The sequence below is a fragment of the Sycon ciliatum genome, chromosome 13 (genome assembly GCF_964019385.1).
Source record: "Sycon ciliatum chromosome 13, ocSycCili1.1, whole genome shotgun sequence".
Lineage (NCBI taxonomy): Eukaryota > Metazoa > Porifera > Calcarea > Leucosolenida > Sycettidae > Sycon > Sycon ciliatum.
Window position 1 is genome coordinate 1,892,074 of NC_088655.1, and position 19,376 is coordinate 1,911,449.

The 19,376-nt window shown below is 47.8% G+C and overlaps 2 protein-coding genes across 3 annotated transcripts in view; one reads left to right on the plus strand and one right to left on the minus strand.

Annotated features, from left to right (window-relative positions):
- Nucleotides 1-1,023: 1,023 nt before the first annotated feature.
- On the minus strand, nt 1,024-1,593 carry LOC135829908 (uncharacterized protein K02A2.6-like). Its single transcript, XM_065342290.1, has one exon. It carries the CDS (start codon nt 1,591-1,593, stop codon nt 1,024-1,026), a length of 570 nt encoding a protein of 189 aa, XP_065198362.1.
- A 9,870-nt stretch (nt 1,594-11,463) lies between these two features.
- LOC135829024 (lysine-specific demethylase 2A-like) overlaps nt 11,464-19,376 on the plus strand; it is a 98,895-nt gene continuing 90,982 nt past the window's right edge. For both annotated transcript variants that reach the window (XM_065341426.1, XM_065341427.1), the window contains exons 1-5: nt 11,464-12,765; nt 12,946-13,042; nt 13,767-13,873; nt 14,256-14,349; nt 16,413-16,566. In XM_065341426.1, the coding sequence (XP_065197498.1) occupies nt 12,617-12,765; nt 12,946-13,042; nt 13,767-13,873; nt 14,256-14,349; nt 16,413-16,566 (601 nt within the window). In that variant the 5' untranslated portion in view covers nt 11,464-12,616. The remainder of the gene's footprint in view (nt 12,766-12,945; nt 13,043-13,766; nt 13,874-14,255; nt 14,350-16,412; nt 16,567-19,376) is intronic.

A 19,376-nucleotide genomic window follows, 5' to 3' on the forward strand; every position in this document is an offset into this window, starting at 1 on the left:
TTGTCGCACATTTTCTGTATTTATCTACTGTACACGTCCATGCCCCATGCTATGGGTCATCCTAATAAAGTTATTATTATTATGACAATCGACGAGGAGACAATAGTCGTAAAATGGCAATAAATAAGATAAATTGTGCACTCATAACAGCAAAAAATGAAGAAAGTCAAGTTCCATAACGTTTGCTAGTGACTGCCATTAGGCCTTGGCGGATAATGCCGCAGAAAAATTGGCAGAATTCGGTACTTTGTCTGGTAAGTTTCATGCATGTGTGGTATGTGGATAAAGAAATGGAGCAGAATTCGAGGAACTGCACGCCATAAGGTTTGTATGGTTCTGCCAATTTCACTGCTTTTCGAGCAGAATCTGCCACCTTTTCGAGCATTATCCGCCAGGGCCTAACTTCCATCAGTGGAACGCCATCACATAAAAATGCAATAACTAAAACACACACTTATACTTCGAAGTAGTTATAATGTAGCTAATATGGTTTCAGGTAGAAATACAGCAGCCAGCAAGTACAAAAAGCGAAGTTTGCACCTTTGCTATGTGTGAAGTAATATATTATAATATCGACTGAGTACGAAAAAAAATAATAATATCGACTGAGTACGAGGTCAATATAGGAAATAAAAGCCGAGTAAAGGACCGAGGCGAAGCCGATGTTGTGTCCTGCTCAAGGCAGACCAACTCTTCGAAAGATGAGAATAAATCATCAGTAAAACGCAATGGCTTTTAAAGGGAAGCTGGCTGCAAAGGCGGCTTGAAAGGTGACATGTGAATGTGTTATGCGCAAGGCGCCAGAGGTACAGCAGTGCAGGGCCTAGGGTGCGAACAGTAGCACTAGCAGCCTGAGTGCCAAGACCCATGCAGGGAAAGGTGCTATAATATCACCACATGCCCCCTCGGCTTAAGTGCGACTTGGGAGCACTAACACAAAGAAAATCCTGAAACTGAAATTCGAAAATCACAGCGTAGCGCACAAGCAACAAGGAAAAAGCAAGAGAAGCATGCCCAGTCAATCTATGCACGTGGCCGGAGGAACCGTCTGTTCCGCCAGAAGCTGGACCCCGTCACTGTCTGCACTGTGTAGCTCCGTTCTCTTCTCGTGCATTTTGTGACCGTTCCTTCCATATCCCAGCGTTTTGAAGACTGGTTCTGGATCCATACCTTATCGCCTACATGCAGAGGGGGAAGAGGCTTGCCAAGCTGGGATGAGACCTGCTGGGGAGCGCTGCGGCTGTGGGCAGCGTACTGCTGCAGATTTGCAGGACGTGTGGGAACCTTGGTCCTCGTTGGCGTTCCAAACAGCAGCTGGGCCGGGCTTGCTTCTCCTGCACCCGGCGTGTTACGCCACTCCAGCAACCCTTCTCTGAAGGCACTGCTGTTATAGGTGTCACCTTTGCCAATTTTCATTAACAAGTGCTTCATGGCCTTTACCGCCACCTCAGCCGCGCCATTTGACTGAGGATTGTACGGGCTGCTGGGGTCGTGGCACATGTTCCACTCTGAGCAGAACGAAGCGAACGCTGAAGATCTGAATTGCGGCCCACCATCCGTCGTGAGGCGCGTAGGAACGCCAACGTCCGACATCCACTGAACGAGATGTTTGGTGACGTCAGACGTGGTAGCCGACCTCCCACAACGCCCAACAAATGGCCAGCCGGAAAACTTGTCGGTGAGAACCAGGCACTCAAAGCCGCCTAGGGAGAAGAGGTCCGCCGCTGCATCTTCGAACGGTCTGGACGGACGACTGTCAGAGAGGAGCGGCTCAGAAGGTTGGGAGGGGAGCAGCGTGACGCAGGATCTGCAGGTCTGGACGACGTTCTTAACGTCGTTGGAGATCTGGGGCCAGTTCACTGCTTGCCTGGCCCTGCGGAGTGTGCGGGTCTGTCCCTGATGAGAAGCGTGAAGTTGCTCCAGCGTGGTCTGGCGTAACCTTCTGGGAACCACAATACGGTGGCCCAACAACACTATGCCGTCCTCGACCGACAGATCATGCCGAACCTGCCAGTACGGGTGCAGATCGAGGTCCAGAGCAGCCTTGTCCACCGGAAAGCCGTTCTTTACGGCGTTCAGCAGCTTGAGGTATTCCGGGTCCGTCGTGCCCTCCGCCCGCACCTTCGTAAATGCCAAGGTCGGGGAGGACTGTATGGCCTGTTTCCTCGTCCTCTTGCGACAGCTGACGGAGAACACAGTAGCAGTGCTCGATTTCTTCCTCACCAGCTTTATCGTCAGGGTCTGGTGCACTTACTGGGTGTCTCGACAGGCAATCTGCGACCTTGTGATCGGCACCCGGTCTCCACTGAGCCACGAACCGAAAAGGCGTCAGCTTCTCCCGTAGTCGCACGATTCGTGGAGACGTCAACTCATCCAGCGTCTTAGCATTCAGGATAGGAATGAGCGGCTTGTGATCGACTAGCAGCTGGAAATCAGCACCGGCCAGGAACAGTCTAGCCTTGTGGACTGCCCAGACTACCGCCAGCAGTTCAATCTCCGTTGCAGAGTACCTGGCCTCGGTCTCAGTGACGTGCCGTGAAGCACATTGCACTAGACGCCACCGCCCGTCCACTTGCTGCTGCCACAGCGCCATGCCGAGACCGAGGCATGGCATGACATGGCATGGCATGACCGAGGTTTTTTACGAGGTCTTTTATTTCCTATACTGACCAAGTGTAATGGGTAGCCGAGTGGTAGGCGCGGTGCAATTAACACGAATTACTTTTATTCTACTTTCAGGTACACACCTGAGATATAATTATTAGTGAAAGAAGAAGCGGCAAAATAACTGACTTTCTCTCCGGTGCACACCTAGAGGTTGAATAGCTCGTTATTATCAAAATCTTATCTTCTTCAAAACAGAAATGCGCAGCCGCTTTTATGCAGCAGACGCCGTACGCTTACATACGGAGATACACTAAATATACATCAGGCAAAGCTCCGTATTAGTTCCGTACTACTTCCGTATTGGTCGGGCAGGGATACTACACCCTCCCTTCCTACAGATTATCACGCCCTCGTGATTTTCAAAAAATTAGTGAAGAGTTACGAACACAGCGTCAACCGGAAGATGGCAAATTATATCGGAAATGATAACGTTTAGAGTAGACAGAAGAAATGAACTGATAACAAATCATAAAGTAGAAGCACACCAGGTTCACACGATCTCACCGGGGTCAAAAGGGGAAAGAACTGTCCTCCAAATAGGACCTGAAAAACTACAGCACTCTTGCTGCACAACGCTGGCACAACCTGCCAGGAACATCGCAGTTCAAAAACCGAACTGAATACACTATAACTATAAGGGGCGTTGTCACACACATTGTCCCACGTTAGCTGGGTAAACCGTGGCTCACCATGATCAGACGCCTACCAAACTAAACTGGATTCACACACTCGCATAAAGGAAGACTGAAAAGAACAGGGAGACTGAAGGAAGAGAGGAAAGAAAATGCCATACCTAGAATTAGCGTTAGTAACCATGGCGGCGGCTGGAGCTACGGCGGAGGGCAAGCCAGGTTTTATCTTCATCTTGGTTGAGCCGGTGACTCAGAGCGGCTAGCTCGGCGTCAGACAAATAACCTCCCTCCTCGTCTTGAATCATGGTCTTCACATTGTCGATAGCATCGCTTTGCGCGACGTAAAGAGTGATGGTCTAGCCAGGAAGAGTGTTGACGAAAATCTGCATTCCACCACGGAGGTGAAGTACCAAGTTAATAGTGGACCCCTGCTGAACGTTGTAGTCACTCAGGGTTTGGCCGTCTGCCAACTGCGTGCCGGCGAAAATCAAACGCTGCTGGTCTTGGGGAATACCCGCCTTGTCTTGGTCAGCAGCCTGCATGTCGTCGTCCTCATCAGCTTCGCCATCACCACCGGTAGTATACATGTAGGTAGCGGGTCGCTTGGAATCGCCATCGGAGTCTCCAGTGGATGCCATGCGGAGGGAAGGGTGATCCACGCTAGCACCTTGACTGTGCTGCAAGCTAATAAGCAGGGCCAAGCCCAGGAAGGCAAAAAACATGATTCTCATCTTAATACGTCGCACGGAGCTGCAGCGGGTTGAGCCATGGGGGTCTGGGGTCGAATCACGTTGTTTTATTTAAAACTACACCGCTGCCACCAATGTAGTGGGTAGCCGAGTGGTAGGCGCGGTGCAATTAACACGAATTACTTTTATTCTACTTTCAGGTACACACCTGAGATATAATTATTAGTGAAAGAAGAAGCGGCAAAATAACTGACTTTCTCTCCGGTGCACACCTGGAGGTTGAATAGCTCGTTATTATCAAAATCTTATCTTCTTCAAAACAGAAATGCGCAGCCGCTTTTATGCAGCAGACGCCGTACGCTTACATACGGAGATACACTAAATATACATCAGGCAAAGCTCCGCATTAGTTCCGTACTACTTCCGTATTGGTCGGGCAGGGATACTACACCAAGTACGAAGTCAATATTAGATTTATCACGACTAACCAAAGCATGTGTTCAATCGCTAAAAAGGAGTCAAATATAAGCGGTCAATATAGCCCTAAGGATTAAAATATGCAGGAATATTTGACTGCTTAGGTATGGCAAAATCTATGTGAGTCAATACTAAGGGAGTGATAATAAAAAATAGTGTATGTGAGAAAGGTAGTGGCAGATGAGTGTGATACTGTGTGAGTGAATGTATGGTGCGTGTGTATTACTTGAAGAGTGTGAGTGATACAACGTATTCTTTCTGTTTACATAGCACAGGGGTGCAAACTTCGCTTTTTTGTACTTGCTGGCTGCTGTATTTCTACCTGAAACCATATTAGCTACATGTATAAGTGTGTGTTTTAGTTATTACATTTTTATGTGACGGCGTTACACTGAGGACAGTCACAAGAAAACGTTATGGAACTTGACTTTCTTCATTTTTTGCTGTTGTTATGAGTGCGCAATTTATCTTATTTAGGGGTCGTCCATAATTATCGAACTTTTTTCACGAAACGAAATAATTTCGTTATGGGGTGGGAGGGGGTTGACCAATTTCGTTTCAGAAAAGTTCGATACATGTGCATGTCTTCAGGAGCAGTGACACACTTGCGACTTTTGTTGTATACGCACGTATATCTCAACATTTTTTACGTTCTGAGGGGGAGGGAGGGAGGGGTTGGGTCTAAACTAAAATAATTCGTTTGGTGAAAAATGTTCGATATTTACGGATGGCCCCTTATTGCCATTTCATTATTATTATTATGGTATGCTTATGTACATGTACATGGATATGAATGTGTTTGCTAGAGCGGTAGTGAATGGAATACAGTAGTACCGCATTTACCATGTGTTACTGAGTACAAGTACAATCAATGACATGTACACGCACACAAACATAGTTCCTCCACAACAACTGCATATAAATGTACTGCTGTAAAAGCTGGCCAGGTACACCATGTACACAGTTTGATCAGGCTGCTGGTGTGACATTTGACACCTCTGAGTAGCATGCAGTGTAAGGGTTAGCTGATCTGCAAACACAACCTGTGATCTACTATACCTAAACACACTCAGTTGCTGAAGTGAAGGGATCTAGCACCGTACACGGCGTAGTAGATTGTATACACTTCCAGAAAATGTGCGAACTGTCATTTTTCTATTCGAAAAGGGCGCTACCCCCCTACCCCCGTAACTGGTAACCGTTTCGAAATGCGAATGACTGTTGCATTCTTCCAAAACATGACGTCACAGAATTCGTAAAAAAAGACAACTTTTGTCGCAAGCGGCTAGCCTCATGTCGCGCGCGCGTGAGACTCATCATGGCCATAATTATGGGCGCGCTGGAGCAGCAAATGCGAGGCGCGACACACGAGCGCGACCCAAACTGTGTCACGTGTATGTCGAATCTGACCGTCATTACGGAGGATTAGCAAGACGAAATAGACCGATCCCCTTATTATACTGGGTTCGAGCACGGGGGCAACCTCACTCGCGATCGAGCTAGTTTTTGAACGTGACAGCATCTTTGACAGTGTGTTTCAGGTTTGTTTTGGAATGTCTTCTGCTTAGTTCAAGTGGTTTGCGATGGCTTCGAGCGGTGCTGAACCTCCTGCTGGTAGGAGCAGAGTCTCCGAGAGAGACATGGACTGTGATGCAGCTGCAGGATTTTTTCAAGTCGCGGGAGGGAACGATCTCGGGCCACAAACAGGAGTTACTCCAGAGGTGAGTTTTGTTGTTGTTGAAATATTCGAATCGCGAATCGTGTTGTGAGACTTATTTTGCGCCTAACGTTAGGCTACAGCAGACCGTATTTCTTTCTCCTTGAGATCGGTGCTGAAGATAATAGTAACCTTTTTCTGGTCTGCCTTTTCCTCTCCAGAGCCATCTTCTATGAAGGTAACCGTGGTGCTGCCAAGTCACCAAGTCGCGATCGCGATCAGCAGCCCTGAAGTGGAAAAATCGATTTTCCAACGATCTGGTTGGACATCAGCCACTAAAGTACTTCTGATTTGCCTGTAGTGACAAAAGCAGCCATCCTTGGACACCTTGCAAAGACAGGAAAAGCCACTGGTGGAAGCGACTGCTATGAGGTGACGATAGCAGTGGTGATCGCTGTTTTGTCAAGTCGAAGGGCTAGCCAACCCAGAGGAAGCATTAAAAAAGACGATGAGCAGTGCGTGGTATTTGTTGAGCGTGAAGAGCTAGAGGAGGACAGTGTAAACACATGGAAGGAGTGGATGGTGTTTGAAGAACAGTGTGCTGTGTGCCGGCTGGTGGCCTTTGTCAGCATGTATTCGTGCTGCTTCTTGTGCTGGAACACTTCTCGCCCAGGAAGGCAGATTGCGTGCTCCCTGGCCCTCAGTCGGCAATGGGGCATTTGTTCCAGGAACATTACCCCAGAGCCAGTGATGAGTCGTACCTTTGAAAGGTCGAAGCTTGCTGTTAATCGCAAGCGTAGCGCAGTGGATTGCTCCCTCTTCGAAGTACGAGGGCCAAAGCTTGCCGCTGTCTGCAGCAAAGTGTGTGTGCGGTTCTTTCGAACCTATGAATATACCCCCCGCATGTTCAGAGTGAGCTATTTTCTAGTATATTTAATGTGAGACGGGCTGTTTACGCCCAGGATCAAGATAGTTTTTTTCTGTTTCTATACCTTAAGAAAGGGTTTGCTCCCCACAGTCTTCGTACTGTTTTCTATACCTTCCTAATAAAATACATTGTGACAGAGCTTTCGGTCATACTCCGCTGTACTACATCCTCAACCCGCCACCACCATGCGCTCTTGGCCGAACTAATGCACGAAGCATAAACACACCAGCACAGCAAGGACACTTCCGTTGACAGATATTGTTTACGCCTCTAGACAGCTGTTTCGTTTCTTCGAGCTCATCGTTAGAGGAGGATAGTAGCAGGATATTAATGATGATATACTATAAGATGATAGACGGTTTATGGTCCGATATTGATGATTGGAGATCTAAGAAAGCAATGACAGTGATAGCGAAATGGATAATATCATGATTATATGCCAGTCTGGTAATGCGTTGTACTGGTGGACAGTATTGAAATCATCACTGCATTCGATGCAAATATTGGTATACCTTGGTTTCAGTATTGGAAAAAAAGAGTAAGAGAACCTGGTTGATTTGGTTGCATCTGCGACTGGCTACCGGGTGTTGTGATCAGCAATGTTACCATGGGAGAAAATAAGAGCGCAAGGATCTGTTGGGTCTTGTTGTGCCGTGCCGGTGCGAGAACCTGAAGTGCATGGCAAAATAGAACTGTTTCATCCACAATGCAGAATGTCTTGCGGTACATGGCATTGATGACTGAACATCTCGCCAGCTCGCCCAAATGGGGATCATGCCCAAACGGAGGAACAAGACATCTTTCCAGCTCAGCTAGCTATATACCGTGAAACGGATGATTAACTTGTGCCACGCATGCCAGCTTCTGTTCCATTCGGCCCAGGCTTAGACACGTCAATGCCAATAGCAGCTGATCCTCCATTACATGCTCATTGGCGATTTACGGCCACCTCCAACTGTATCCGCCGTCCCTCAGCTTCCGTCTTCGCAGATCTGGCTCGGCGCAGTACATTTTCTCGGCTAGGCTCAAAGAAGTCCCACAGAGCGGTCCAAACACCTGAAGGCAAACCAGTCAGAAACTGGAGCGGCTCAGAGTCTTTCTTTATGTTATTGTACGTAAGCTGTTTTTCGGCTTTCTTCACCCCAGTCCTCACATCGTCCAACTGCTCCACGAGACTCTGTACACGAGCTCTACTTGCTGCCAGCTCCTGATGCAGATGCTGCACTTCCATTACAGGACCAAACTGCACTAAGCCAGGTTCCTTTCCAACTCAAAGTACCGTTGCCTCTCAGCAAAATACTGGTTTGGGAGCATGGGGAGCTCGTGATGCAGACGCTGCACTTCCATGACCGAACTGCACTAGGCTCAGCAAATACTGTTTTGCGAGCATGGGGAGCAGGGCGTCCAGACTCCGCTCTCTTGCGAAAAGCAAACCTGGTACCGTAGGACAGCTGTTTGGGTTCCTGGACTCATCCTGCTCTTGTAGAGCTGGGCAAAACGATTTCGATTTCGGGATCGAAATGATCGCTGCAACTCAAATATTCAGAGTGACCCTAAAACTACGTCCTTCCTCACGGGGCATAGCCTGGATCCGCTCGCTCCAGGCCGCTGTGGCTCCACACGAGGAAAGGAGTGAAAAGACTTGTTTGCTTCGCCCTCCTGTTCTGACAGTGAGGAACGCAGCAATGATCCTGAGAAGGCATCCTGAAGTCGTAAAAGGAAGACGTCTAAACAAAAACAAAACAGCTCAAATCAAAAGTCCTTGTGACATTTTTGTAGACAGGCTTGCACTGCATGTAGATTTCGCGTGCTCTGCACTTCGCATGCGAGAAGTCGCGCACAGCCGAGGTGAGGTTGGTCGCGTGTGTGCAGCAGGATCCCACGCGACTGCGGAGTTGCCCCCTTGCTCGAACCCAGACAATAAGGCCTCGGTCACACATGCACTTTTTTTGGCGGTTCCGCCAAAGCGTAACTTACGCTTCCGCCGTTGCCTCGGCAACGGCGGAGGCGTAAGTTACGCTTTGGCGGAAAGTTTGGATTTCGCTACGCCAAAAAAATGCGAGCGGACCCTCCGCTTTCGCGGATCCGCTTTGGCGGAACCTGCATGGTGATGGCTTTGGAGTTTGGTGTGCTACTTCTGCACTGAGTTCTGGTGTTGTTTTGTTGCCGTTTGGTATTCAGTTTTCATATTGTTCTTCTTTGCCAATGAACTGTACGTTCTGGAGATCTCGCAAACAATACTGCATCGCTATGAGTGGATAATTGGTGAGGGAATCCGTCTCCCAACTCATTGGCCCCGATAGCGGACGATCTCCAACTCTCTCCAAGCAATACGTCCACCAGAGTATGCAACACTAGGACTGCAACCAGGGAGTAGTAGAGTACTCTGCCACACCCTCACTGCAACTGCAGGCATCCACGCAGTCGCTGGGTCGATGATGGATCATGGAGGAAGCAACGACACCCTGCTATAAAACAATTTGAATTTGATATTGATGTAAACTAAACTAATATTCAAATACACCCGTGCTGGGCCGCAGTGAATGTGCCCCAAATCCACGAGTGTACTTGACAGGAGACATTCAGCAGCCTGTCAGCGATCCACGATAGCTCTACTTGTACAAGCGAAGGTCGCTTCAACTCGGACAAGAAGGAGGCAACGACACCCTACTATACAACTATTTGAATTTGATATTGATGTAAACCAAACTAGTAATATTCAAAATACACCTGTACTGGGCCGCAGTGAATGCGCCCCAAAATCCACGAGTGTACTTGACAGGAGACATTCAGCAGCCTAGCCTGTCAGCGATCCACGATAGCTCTACTTGTACAAGCGAAGGTCGCTTCAACTCGGACAAGAACATCTAAAATTTCATAGGACGTGCTGCATTTGCATTCTCTCCGCCAAAGCGGAGCGTTGAGGAGCACAGTAGTCTACATGTATGTGTGACCGCTGCATCGTGTGGTCCGCCAAAGCGGCTGCGGTAGTTCCGCTTTCCGCCTCCGCAAAAGCGGTGCAAGCTTTTCATGTGTGACCGCGGCCTAATAAGGGGATCGGTCTATTCGCGTTCGCGTTCGCAAACATTAGAGAGGTTAAGTTTCACGTAAAAGTCTTACGTCCGTGAACTTTTACGTCAAAAAGTGAAAAAACTCACGTAAAATTTGACGTGTTTTACGTGAGTTGACTGTCCCGCACGTAAGTTCATGACGTGAGTTTTTGGAAGTTTCGCTTGGTTATCCCGACCGAATTTGTGTGAGTTTCCGGAATTTTATCGAGATTTATCAAGTTTGTTGGAAGATTTGATATTTGTGCGAACTAAACCCGAATCCTGCCAGGCAAAATTTCACGTCACGTCGCACGTGTAACTTAACCTCTAAAAATTACACGTAACGTGAGATTTGCACCGCGTTTTGAAAAAGGGCAAAAAACGTGTAACTTAACCTCTCTATTTTTCAGTTCGCGAACTGGATTGCGAACTTTCGCATTTTTCGTTCGGAAAAGTAGTCGGAACACGAATCGTGGATTCGTGTCAGGGCAGTCATAAATTTACCACGCTGTACTGCCTACGTCGTGTCAACAATTTGTTACATCATGCATGTGCGAATTCTGTTTGCTAATCCTTCTCATAACGCGAATTCCGTCACTGAGTTCGACTTTCTTTGGAGAGCGAACGCGAACGCGAATTTCGTCTTAGCGGGATTCACAGAAGCTTTTTTGCGATGCGACACGCGATGCGACGCGATCTGCGACGGACGCGTGCGATGCGAACTCGCGAAATACCATTCACAGAAGAAGTCAGCGATGCGACAAAGTTTTGCTGATTTGGGTACGCCACCATGATATTCGCGCGGTTTGACACAACTTGAAAAAATTTATAGGCAACTCTTGCACCTTTGTACAACTTTGCTGTAGAAAAGGTCAAAATCGTACACCAAATCGCTTGTCGCATCGCATCGCATCGCAAAAGTTGAGCCAAGCTCAACTTCTGCGATGGCCTGCGATGGCCCAGTTGCGGCAGTTGCGTGGGGTGCGACATGGCTGCGATTTGGGGTTTTCCCGGTTTCGCGTCTGTCGCATCGCGTGTCGCATCGCAAAAAAGCTTCTGTGAATCCCGCTTAATCCTCCGTATTATGATCGCCTTCGATTATTTATTTTCGTTCTGCTCGACAATTCCAAAAATCAGTGCCATTGGCTTTAGCTTTGCCCTTGAACTTGAAATCTCGTGCCTTATTCTTTCCTGGGGACTGGTGTTGGATATTGAACGGGCGGAGTTACCGCCGGGATGATGGATGAAGGAGATGATGGCCTAAACTTGGCTGCGCGCATTCTCATTTTCGCGTGGCCTGCCACTAGTGTTTCGCAGATTCACAAAGGGTGTCACAGGCATAGCTGGAGGAAGAAAGGTGAGAGAATCGGTTGCACAGTGCAGATCAACCCAACCATTTGGTTGTTTTAATTTTACTTCGCACAGTCAAACGGGATGACCACCCAATAAAATTTCCGAACGTGACATTTTTTTAATTTATTGATTTTCCTGCATTTTACCACAGTTTGTTGTTCAGGTTATTTCGCTTCAACTTTTGAGGTATGAATTCCTTAACTGCAGACTCGACATGCAAGCTCCATACTGACCAGGCTGTGTCAACATCAGGTCACGGCTTGTTTGACTTTGTCCGTTAGGCCGTGTTTGCACAGATATTGTGATGGCGTCAAAGACAGTTAAAGATTTTGTTGGTCGTGTGTCGGGGGTATTGTCCCCGCCGAAACTGAATGCAAGTTTAAGAAAGACTAGGTCTAGTAAGTTATGATCAGAAGTGTCCTGTGGGTCTAGCCCTCAGCCACTCTGCAGATCTGCGGCAAGCAGTAAACTACATTTACACCAAAAAGCGCAAAACAAGACTTGATTTTTTACGCGGCTCTTTTCACCATGATAATTATTGGACACGTGTTTTGGAAATTTGAAATACTCATGGCAACTGGTGGGTGAATCATTCAAAAATGCAAACGTGCCCGCTGTTGAGTGCAGCCATGTGAATCCACACAGTCACTTTTCTCGTAAATCACTCGCCGTAAAACGTGCAAGTGGCTGTCGTGTGAATCGCCTATAACCGACTGTCCACAGTTGTGGAAGTATTTTCCAGCACTCACTGTACTTTATTAGAGAGGTTGCGCATAATGTAGTTACGTTAGTTAAAAAAATGTAGTCGATCTACGGAAAGTCTTACGGAAACTGCATGCGCATCTGGGTTCCGCCATACGGAGTTTTCAAATCATAGCAGACTCAGCGGAGGACGTTCAGGTTGGTTGTAACTCTTGAGTTTCATGCCGTTAGGCAATCATCAGACAACTGATACTCGGGTCTACCCAACGGTGAGTCAGTATGCTTATAAATACATAGGGCCACAAGCATAAACAAATTTAGCGCTAAATCTGGTGTAAGGTATGTGGAGAACAGCTGGCGGGCCACGGCGCGACAGTAGAAGTGCCAGGAGGGTGGCGGACAACAGGCAGGTATGAGCATGAAAGCGCGGAAAGAGGCGATGGGGAGGCAGTGTCCAGCAGATGGGTGGAGGTGCCAGGAGGATGGCGGGCGATGGGCCAGTGAGATCGCTAGGGGGTCTTTGGGTGATGGGCAGGCGTGGGCGTACTATTGACATCATGGATGTGTCCTCACAACAAGGCTCCACCATGAGCATGGCAAACTTTACAAAGTAAGCCTTTCAGTGCAAGTCTTGGTGGCATGGTGTCTTTTGGGTGTTTTCTTAGGTTCCAAGACACGTGGAGCTACATTGTGTGTGTGTGTGTGTGTGTGTGTGTTTGTGTGTGTGTACGCGTGCGTGTGTGTGCGTGTGTGTGTGTACATGGCACACGCCATGTACTCTCTTGTGCAGGTACTACACGAATGCGAAACGCGACAAACTCTACAACGTCATTAGCCTGGAGTTCACCAAGACTAAGTTGGAGCCTCTAGTGGAGTCACCCAGTCTGGTACGTCAGCAATCCTACATACACTTGAGAGGATCAAAAGCGTTTCTGCTGTAACTCTGAGTTTCACGGTTTTAAGCGATCATCAGACAGCAACTTGGACTACAATTTTCAGAAGATATGATTGATATAGGCTGCAATCAATCAATCCTATGCATGTAACGTTACATGTAGTACACTCTTATCTGTTGTATCCGGGCGGTCCGGGACCGGGGGCTCTGCCCTTCATTTGGAAATGTTCGTAATCATGTACATCTTGATGTGGAAGGCACGTAGATCTGGCATATTACGTCACTCCTGGTATTTCCACAAATTGCTAGAAAAGTAGTAATATATCCACTAAAACTCACTCACAGGGTTCCCCGTAGACCAAGATGCCCGTAACTTGGAGGTCCGGATAGGAGTCGTGAGAAATGAGTGCACTGTAGTTGAGCACTCCACTGCACTACTGTCTCCCCTGTATGCCGTGTTGGGGGTTTGGTGGGCGTTTGAGGCTCATGTCATACATGATCATGCTTAGGCTCGTTTCGAGAAAGTATGGATTTTTAACTCCTGATTGGTTTGTGCAATGTGTTTATATTGGTTTATCAATGCCCCATCACAAGCTGTATAGTATGTATTCGCAATCGTGTACGAATTGCTCATTTGTCTTTTCTTCTTCCTACTGCTTGCTTGCTGCGGCTGCTGTTGCTGTTGTTGTTGTTGTTGTTGTTGTTGTTGTACGCAGGTACGTCATTTGGATTGGGTGGACTTGGTGTGGCCGGAAACATTGCGCGCTTTGCAGCAGGAGGCCACCAACCGACTGGTCGACATGAAATATCCCAAAGTGCAAAAGTATGTGTTTTGTTTGTTCTTGTTGATGGTGCTGCTGCTGCTGCTGCTGCTGCCGCCGGTGTTGCTGTTACTGGCCGACTGCTGGTACTGTTGATAGTACTAAAGGTGTAGCTGCCCTATTGCTGGTGCTTGTGGTGCTGCTGCTGTTGTTGGCTTACTGATTGTGCTGCTGTTGCTGTTGCTGGCTGCCCTACTGCTGGTGGTTGTGCTGGCGCTGCTGTTGCTGGTCTACTGTTGTTGTTGGCTTACTGATTGTGTGGCTGTTGCTGTTGCTGGTCTACTGCTGTTACTTGTGCTGTTGCTGTTGCTGGCTTACTGATGGAGCTGCTGTTGTTGTTGCTGGTCTACTGCTGTTGCTTGTGGTGATGCCGTGCTGTCACAGGTACTGCCTGATGAGCGTCGGTGGCTGCTACACAGATTTCCGTATCGACTTTGGTGGCACATCCGTCTGGTATCACATTCTCAAGGGTGGAAAGGTCAGCATTCCTTGTCTGTTTGTCTGCACGCCTGTCTGTTTTTTTGTCACACACCTGCACACAGTATATAGATGGACGATGGGTGTAGATACAGACATACATCTGTCTGTCTGTCTGTCTGTCTGTCTGTCTGTCTGTATGTATGTCTGTTTATCTGTATGTCTGTTTGTCTGTCTGTCTGTTTATCTGTCTGTCTGTCTGTCTGTCTGTCTGTCTGTCTGTTTCTCTACCCATCATCCATCCGCACTTGTATGTATATTTACCTCTCTGTCCATCCTTCTGACTGACAAGCTCCTTATAATCACGAATGTGTCTTGTAGCAGAACCTGAGAAGGAAGTGGAATGAGAAGAAGAAAGCTGGCGTTGGCTTAAGTGTACAGCATTTCACTGATTAGAAGTCGCACTTGATCAGGGGCGTAGGAAGCAGTTTAAAGGGGAAGTTAAGGCAAAAATTAAAATTTCACCAGTTGTAGTCTTCGGGGTGCTGAGTCGAATGGTCGTGGTCCGAGGAAGCTGAGACGCTCCCTTCTTACTTGAATCCCAATCGAACTCGCGCACTTCCACCGAAACTGGGTGACTGCGCCCTACTAGATGGGGATTTGTATGCAAAATCTCACTAAAAGCGCCATTTCGTTCTTATAAAAGCACGGATGACCGCGATTGGCCCATATGTTGTAGTCTTTTGGACGCTGAGTTGACTGGTTTTGGTCCGAAAAGGCTGCGATGCGGCGTTCCTCCTTTATTCCCAATCGAACATGGTTGAAGAAGCGGTCACGTGCTCCTGCGTACACCAGTCACCTGGTCACCGTGCCAGCGGCGTGCCTGCAGGGTACAACTTACTAGCCTGGTTGACCTTTTTTGGGTGCTGTCCTGTCACTCGAGTTGAACTCGAGTTGAACCTTGGTGTGAAAGTTGTCACCTGCTGGCGTGGTGACCAGGTGATTTGGGCACCCAGGACCACGTGACCGCTTCTTCAACCATGTTCGATTGGGAATAAAGGAGGAACGCTGCATCGCAGCCTTCTCGGACCAAAACCAGTCGACTCAGCGTCCAAAAGACTACAACATATGGACCAATCGCGGTCATCCGTGCTTTTATAAGAACGAAATGGCGCTTTTAGTGACATTTTGCATACAAATCCCCATCTAGTAGGGCGCAGTCACCCAGTTTCGGTGGAAGTGCGCGAGTTCGATTGGGATTCAAGTAGGAAGGGAGCGTCTCAGCTTCCTCGGACCAAGACCATTCGACTCAGCACCCCGAAGACTACAACTGGTGAAATTTTAATTTTTGCCTTAACTTCCCCTTTAATATTGGTGCGGCAAAATTGTGAGAGGGGGTCCGGAATATTTTTTCAAAATTCGGCCTAAAAGGCCATATTTTGATGCTACAGAATAATTATGAGAAATAAGAATATGAATGCTAATGATACACCGCATTGTCGATGTAAAACATGGTACCTGTACAAGAGTCGACAAGCCATCAACAAGGTTGAAATGTAAAAAAATCGAAAATTATTGGTCCGGCGACCGCCTGCCGGACCGGTTCCTACGCCCATGTTGATGATAAGTCGCAACAGGTCTGATCCAAGTTGTTTCAATACAGTACATTCACATACTACGTAGGAAGAAGTCACGCTCGATTGTAAGTCACACCACCTTCAATACCTGTTCATTGGTTGAGGGAAAGATGCAAACGGGAAAACGTCTGAAGAAAAAATTGACTGGCGCCACCAGGACTCGAGCCAGGGGCCTTCACTTGAGGGCAGCGGTGCTCTAACCCTTCTTTGCCGTTGAGGTTCAGTGTAAAAAGGTGTGACTAACTCTACTGTTTACAATGCGGCCGTCTGTGTGTGTGTGTGTGTGTGTGTGTGTGTGTGTGTGTGTGTGTGTGTGTGTGTGTTTGTGTGTGTGTGTGTGTGTGTGTGTGTGTGTGTGTGTGTGTTTGTGTGTGTGTGTGTGTGTGTGTGTGTGTGTGTGTGTGTGTGTGTGTGTGTGTGTGTGTGTGTGTGTGCGTGTGTGTGTGCGGGGGGGGGGGGGGGGGCGTGTGTTTGTTGTGCACTGCAGGTTTTCTGGCTGATTCCTCCGACCCCAATCAATCTTCAGCTCTATGAGCAGTGGGTGTTGTCCGGTAAACAGCAGGATATCTTCCTGGGTGACATGGTCGAGACGTGTGCCCGCGTCGAATTGAAACCAGGCTGGACTTTTGTCATTCCTACTGGTGAGTGAGTGTGAGTAAGTGTGTGTATGTATGTGCCAGCTAGTTTGGTTGGTGGGTGCACTTATGCCTGATTGTGTTGGGTCTGTTGCCAACAGGCTCGGCTGCTTGAAGGTGTAATGTGTGTATGTGTGTGTGTGTGTGTGTCTTGCCAAAGCATTTTGGAAGTTTGACTAGTTTCGGCTCCACAATCCAGTGTGTTGTTATTATAGCTTTCATGGCTGAGGTTGTTGGTACGTCTGTTGGCCCTGGGTTCCCAGTACCCAGTTGCCGAGGCTGGTTGGTAGAATAACTCCAATTTCACTTCAAGGTACCAGTGCATCTAGTGTCTGCTTTTATCAAAGCAGCGTGCTGTCTATACTGGTTACCCCAGCAAGTGTAGGGTGTGCATAGGTAACTGTCTTGGCCGTCCTATTCCGATGTACTCCGTGTGGTGTAGACCAGGTGTGCATTGGGGGGTCGATTCACATGGCTTCGCCAGTTGTGTGGATTAGACAGTTATCTGGCGCTTGTCTTGATCTGTTTCAATCAGAATCAGATCCGCTATCGTTGCTATAAAGAGAAAATCTGTGGGTGCACATCCAGTGTATTTGCAGATTTGCGTGCTTCTCTTGCGACGGGCGTATAAATGGTACATGATGTGTGTGTGCATGTATGTGTGTGTACAAGTGTGCATGTATACACGCGTGTGGATGTGTGTGTGTGGTTGTGTGCGTGCGTGTGTGTGTATGTGTGTGTGTGTGTGTGTATGTTTGTTCGTTGACAGCCTGGATTCATGCAGTTCACACTCCTGTGGTTTCGCTAGTGTTTGGTGGAAACACACAGTTTCAACATAAGAGGTCAGCTTGCCGTGGCGGACATTGAAGAAACGACTGCGGTACGTGAGCTGTGGTGTGCATGTCTGTGATATCTTCTACAACTCTACCACGGCAATGCCTTGCGTCAGGCGAAATTACTGGTCACTCAGCGACACGCATTTTTCACAAAAAAATTGCGTTTCACCTTCTGGGAGAGTATGCATGTACTCGAGTCTCATCCTGAGCACATTTTTTTCTTCCTTTTTTCAGCTCCAGTATAGCTGTATTTTTCATTGCAAAGCCGTCCTCGATTGTTGTGTTCGTTGTTCAAACGAAGTGGACATTCAATCATGAAGGCAGAGGACATAGGAGCCTGATTGGAGTTTCTCGTGGCATAGGACGGCCACACAGAGACACTTTGGGATTTTCTGAATATAAAATAACGTACGCACGATGCTGAGATCAATTTGTGCGATATCAAATTGTTTGTGATCTACCACATCGAGCAGAACGGGATCCAAGCACACGCTTACCGGCGGTTAGGCTGCCGACCTGACTGGACAAATGATCCCTGGCTTCACCAGACGCCAGAAGTCGGACACCATGTCCTTTGCCGTGACGTCCATCTCCAAAAAGAACTCCATCTTCGTCGTGAAAAGACTTGAAATACTCAATATTCAAGCGAGATTCGCGGTCTAACCCTTTCTCACATCGAATCATTTTTTGTTGTAGCAGTTGCAGGGCAGATCCCCGCCACTACTTCAACAGAAGATGGCTCCAAAGCATGCCTGGAACAAGCCATATCGAGGTTGCAAGCCACCCCTCTCAGCGCTTTTTTTGAAGAAATTCGAAATTTCAATGGTGGAAGATATACTATGAAGAGAATTTCAAAAAGTATGTTTCGCGGAGCGATCGCTCAACCTACGTCATTTAAACTTTGCAGGATGGTTCAGACGTACATGCTAGGCATGGAACCACAGAAAAGGATATCATAGCTGACACACAGAGTCGCACACACAGCAGATTCGTGTGCACAGATACAAAATTAGTGGACGTCGTCATCTTCTTCCTGCTGATCTCAAATGTACTATGACGTGCTATTTCGCCTGACGTGTGAGCTTTCCAAGGCTTGGAGTTGTGCATGAAGGTTTCTGTTTTGTTATGCTCCTACGTCGTTCATCGATGTTGCCGTGGAACTTTGTGTGTATGTGTCTCTGTCTCTGTCTGCCTCTGTCTCTGTCTGTGTGTGTGTGTGTGTGTCTCTCTCTCTCTCTCTCTCTCTCTCTCTCTCTCTCTCTCTCTCTCTCTCTCTCTCTCTCCCTCTCCCTGTCCCTCTCCCTCTCCCTCCTCTCTCTCTCTCTCTCTCTCTCTCTCTCTCTCTCTCTCTCTCTCTCTCTCACTCTCACTCTCTCTCTCTTTCTCTCTCTCTCTCTTTCTCTCTCTCTCTTCTCTCTCTCTCTCTCTCTCTCTCTCTCTCTCTCTCTCTCTCTCTCTCTCTCTCTCTCTCTCTCTCTCTCTCTCTCTCTCTCTCTCTCTCTCTCTCTCTCTCTCTCTCTCTCTCTCTCTCTCTCTCTCTCTCTCTCTCTCTCTCTCTCTCTCTCTCTCTCTCTCTCTCTCTCTCTCTCGCTACTTCACTTTGTTCCACTATGACTCCCTCTGTGTCTTATCGTGCAGGTACTGCAGAAGTTCCGCTTTCCCTTCTTCTCGCAGCTCATGTGGTAGGTATCCTATGCCTAAACGAGAGAGCTTGGAAGCTCAGGGCCCTACGCTATGCTTTTTGGCCTTGATGACCTAGACAAAAAAGCATAGGGATGTTATAAATTCTTATAAATTTCTACTTTTTGTTTTTAGACATAACCTGGGATTCGAACCCGCACTATCGCCCTGCATGCATCCCCCGATACACTTCGCATACATACTAGTTCTTCCAAGTTGCTTCACGTTATGATCTTGTATTTGAAAGCCCTATTTGAATATGCATTGTGGCCAGCCGTCTGTGATTGTACGGTACCGTAC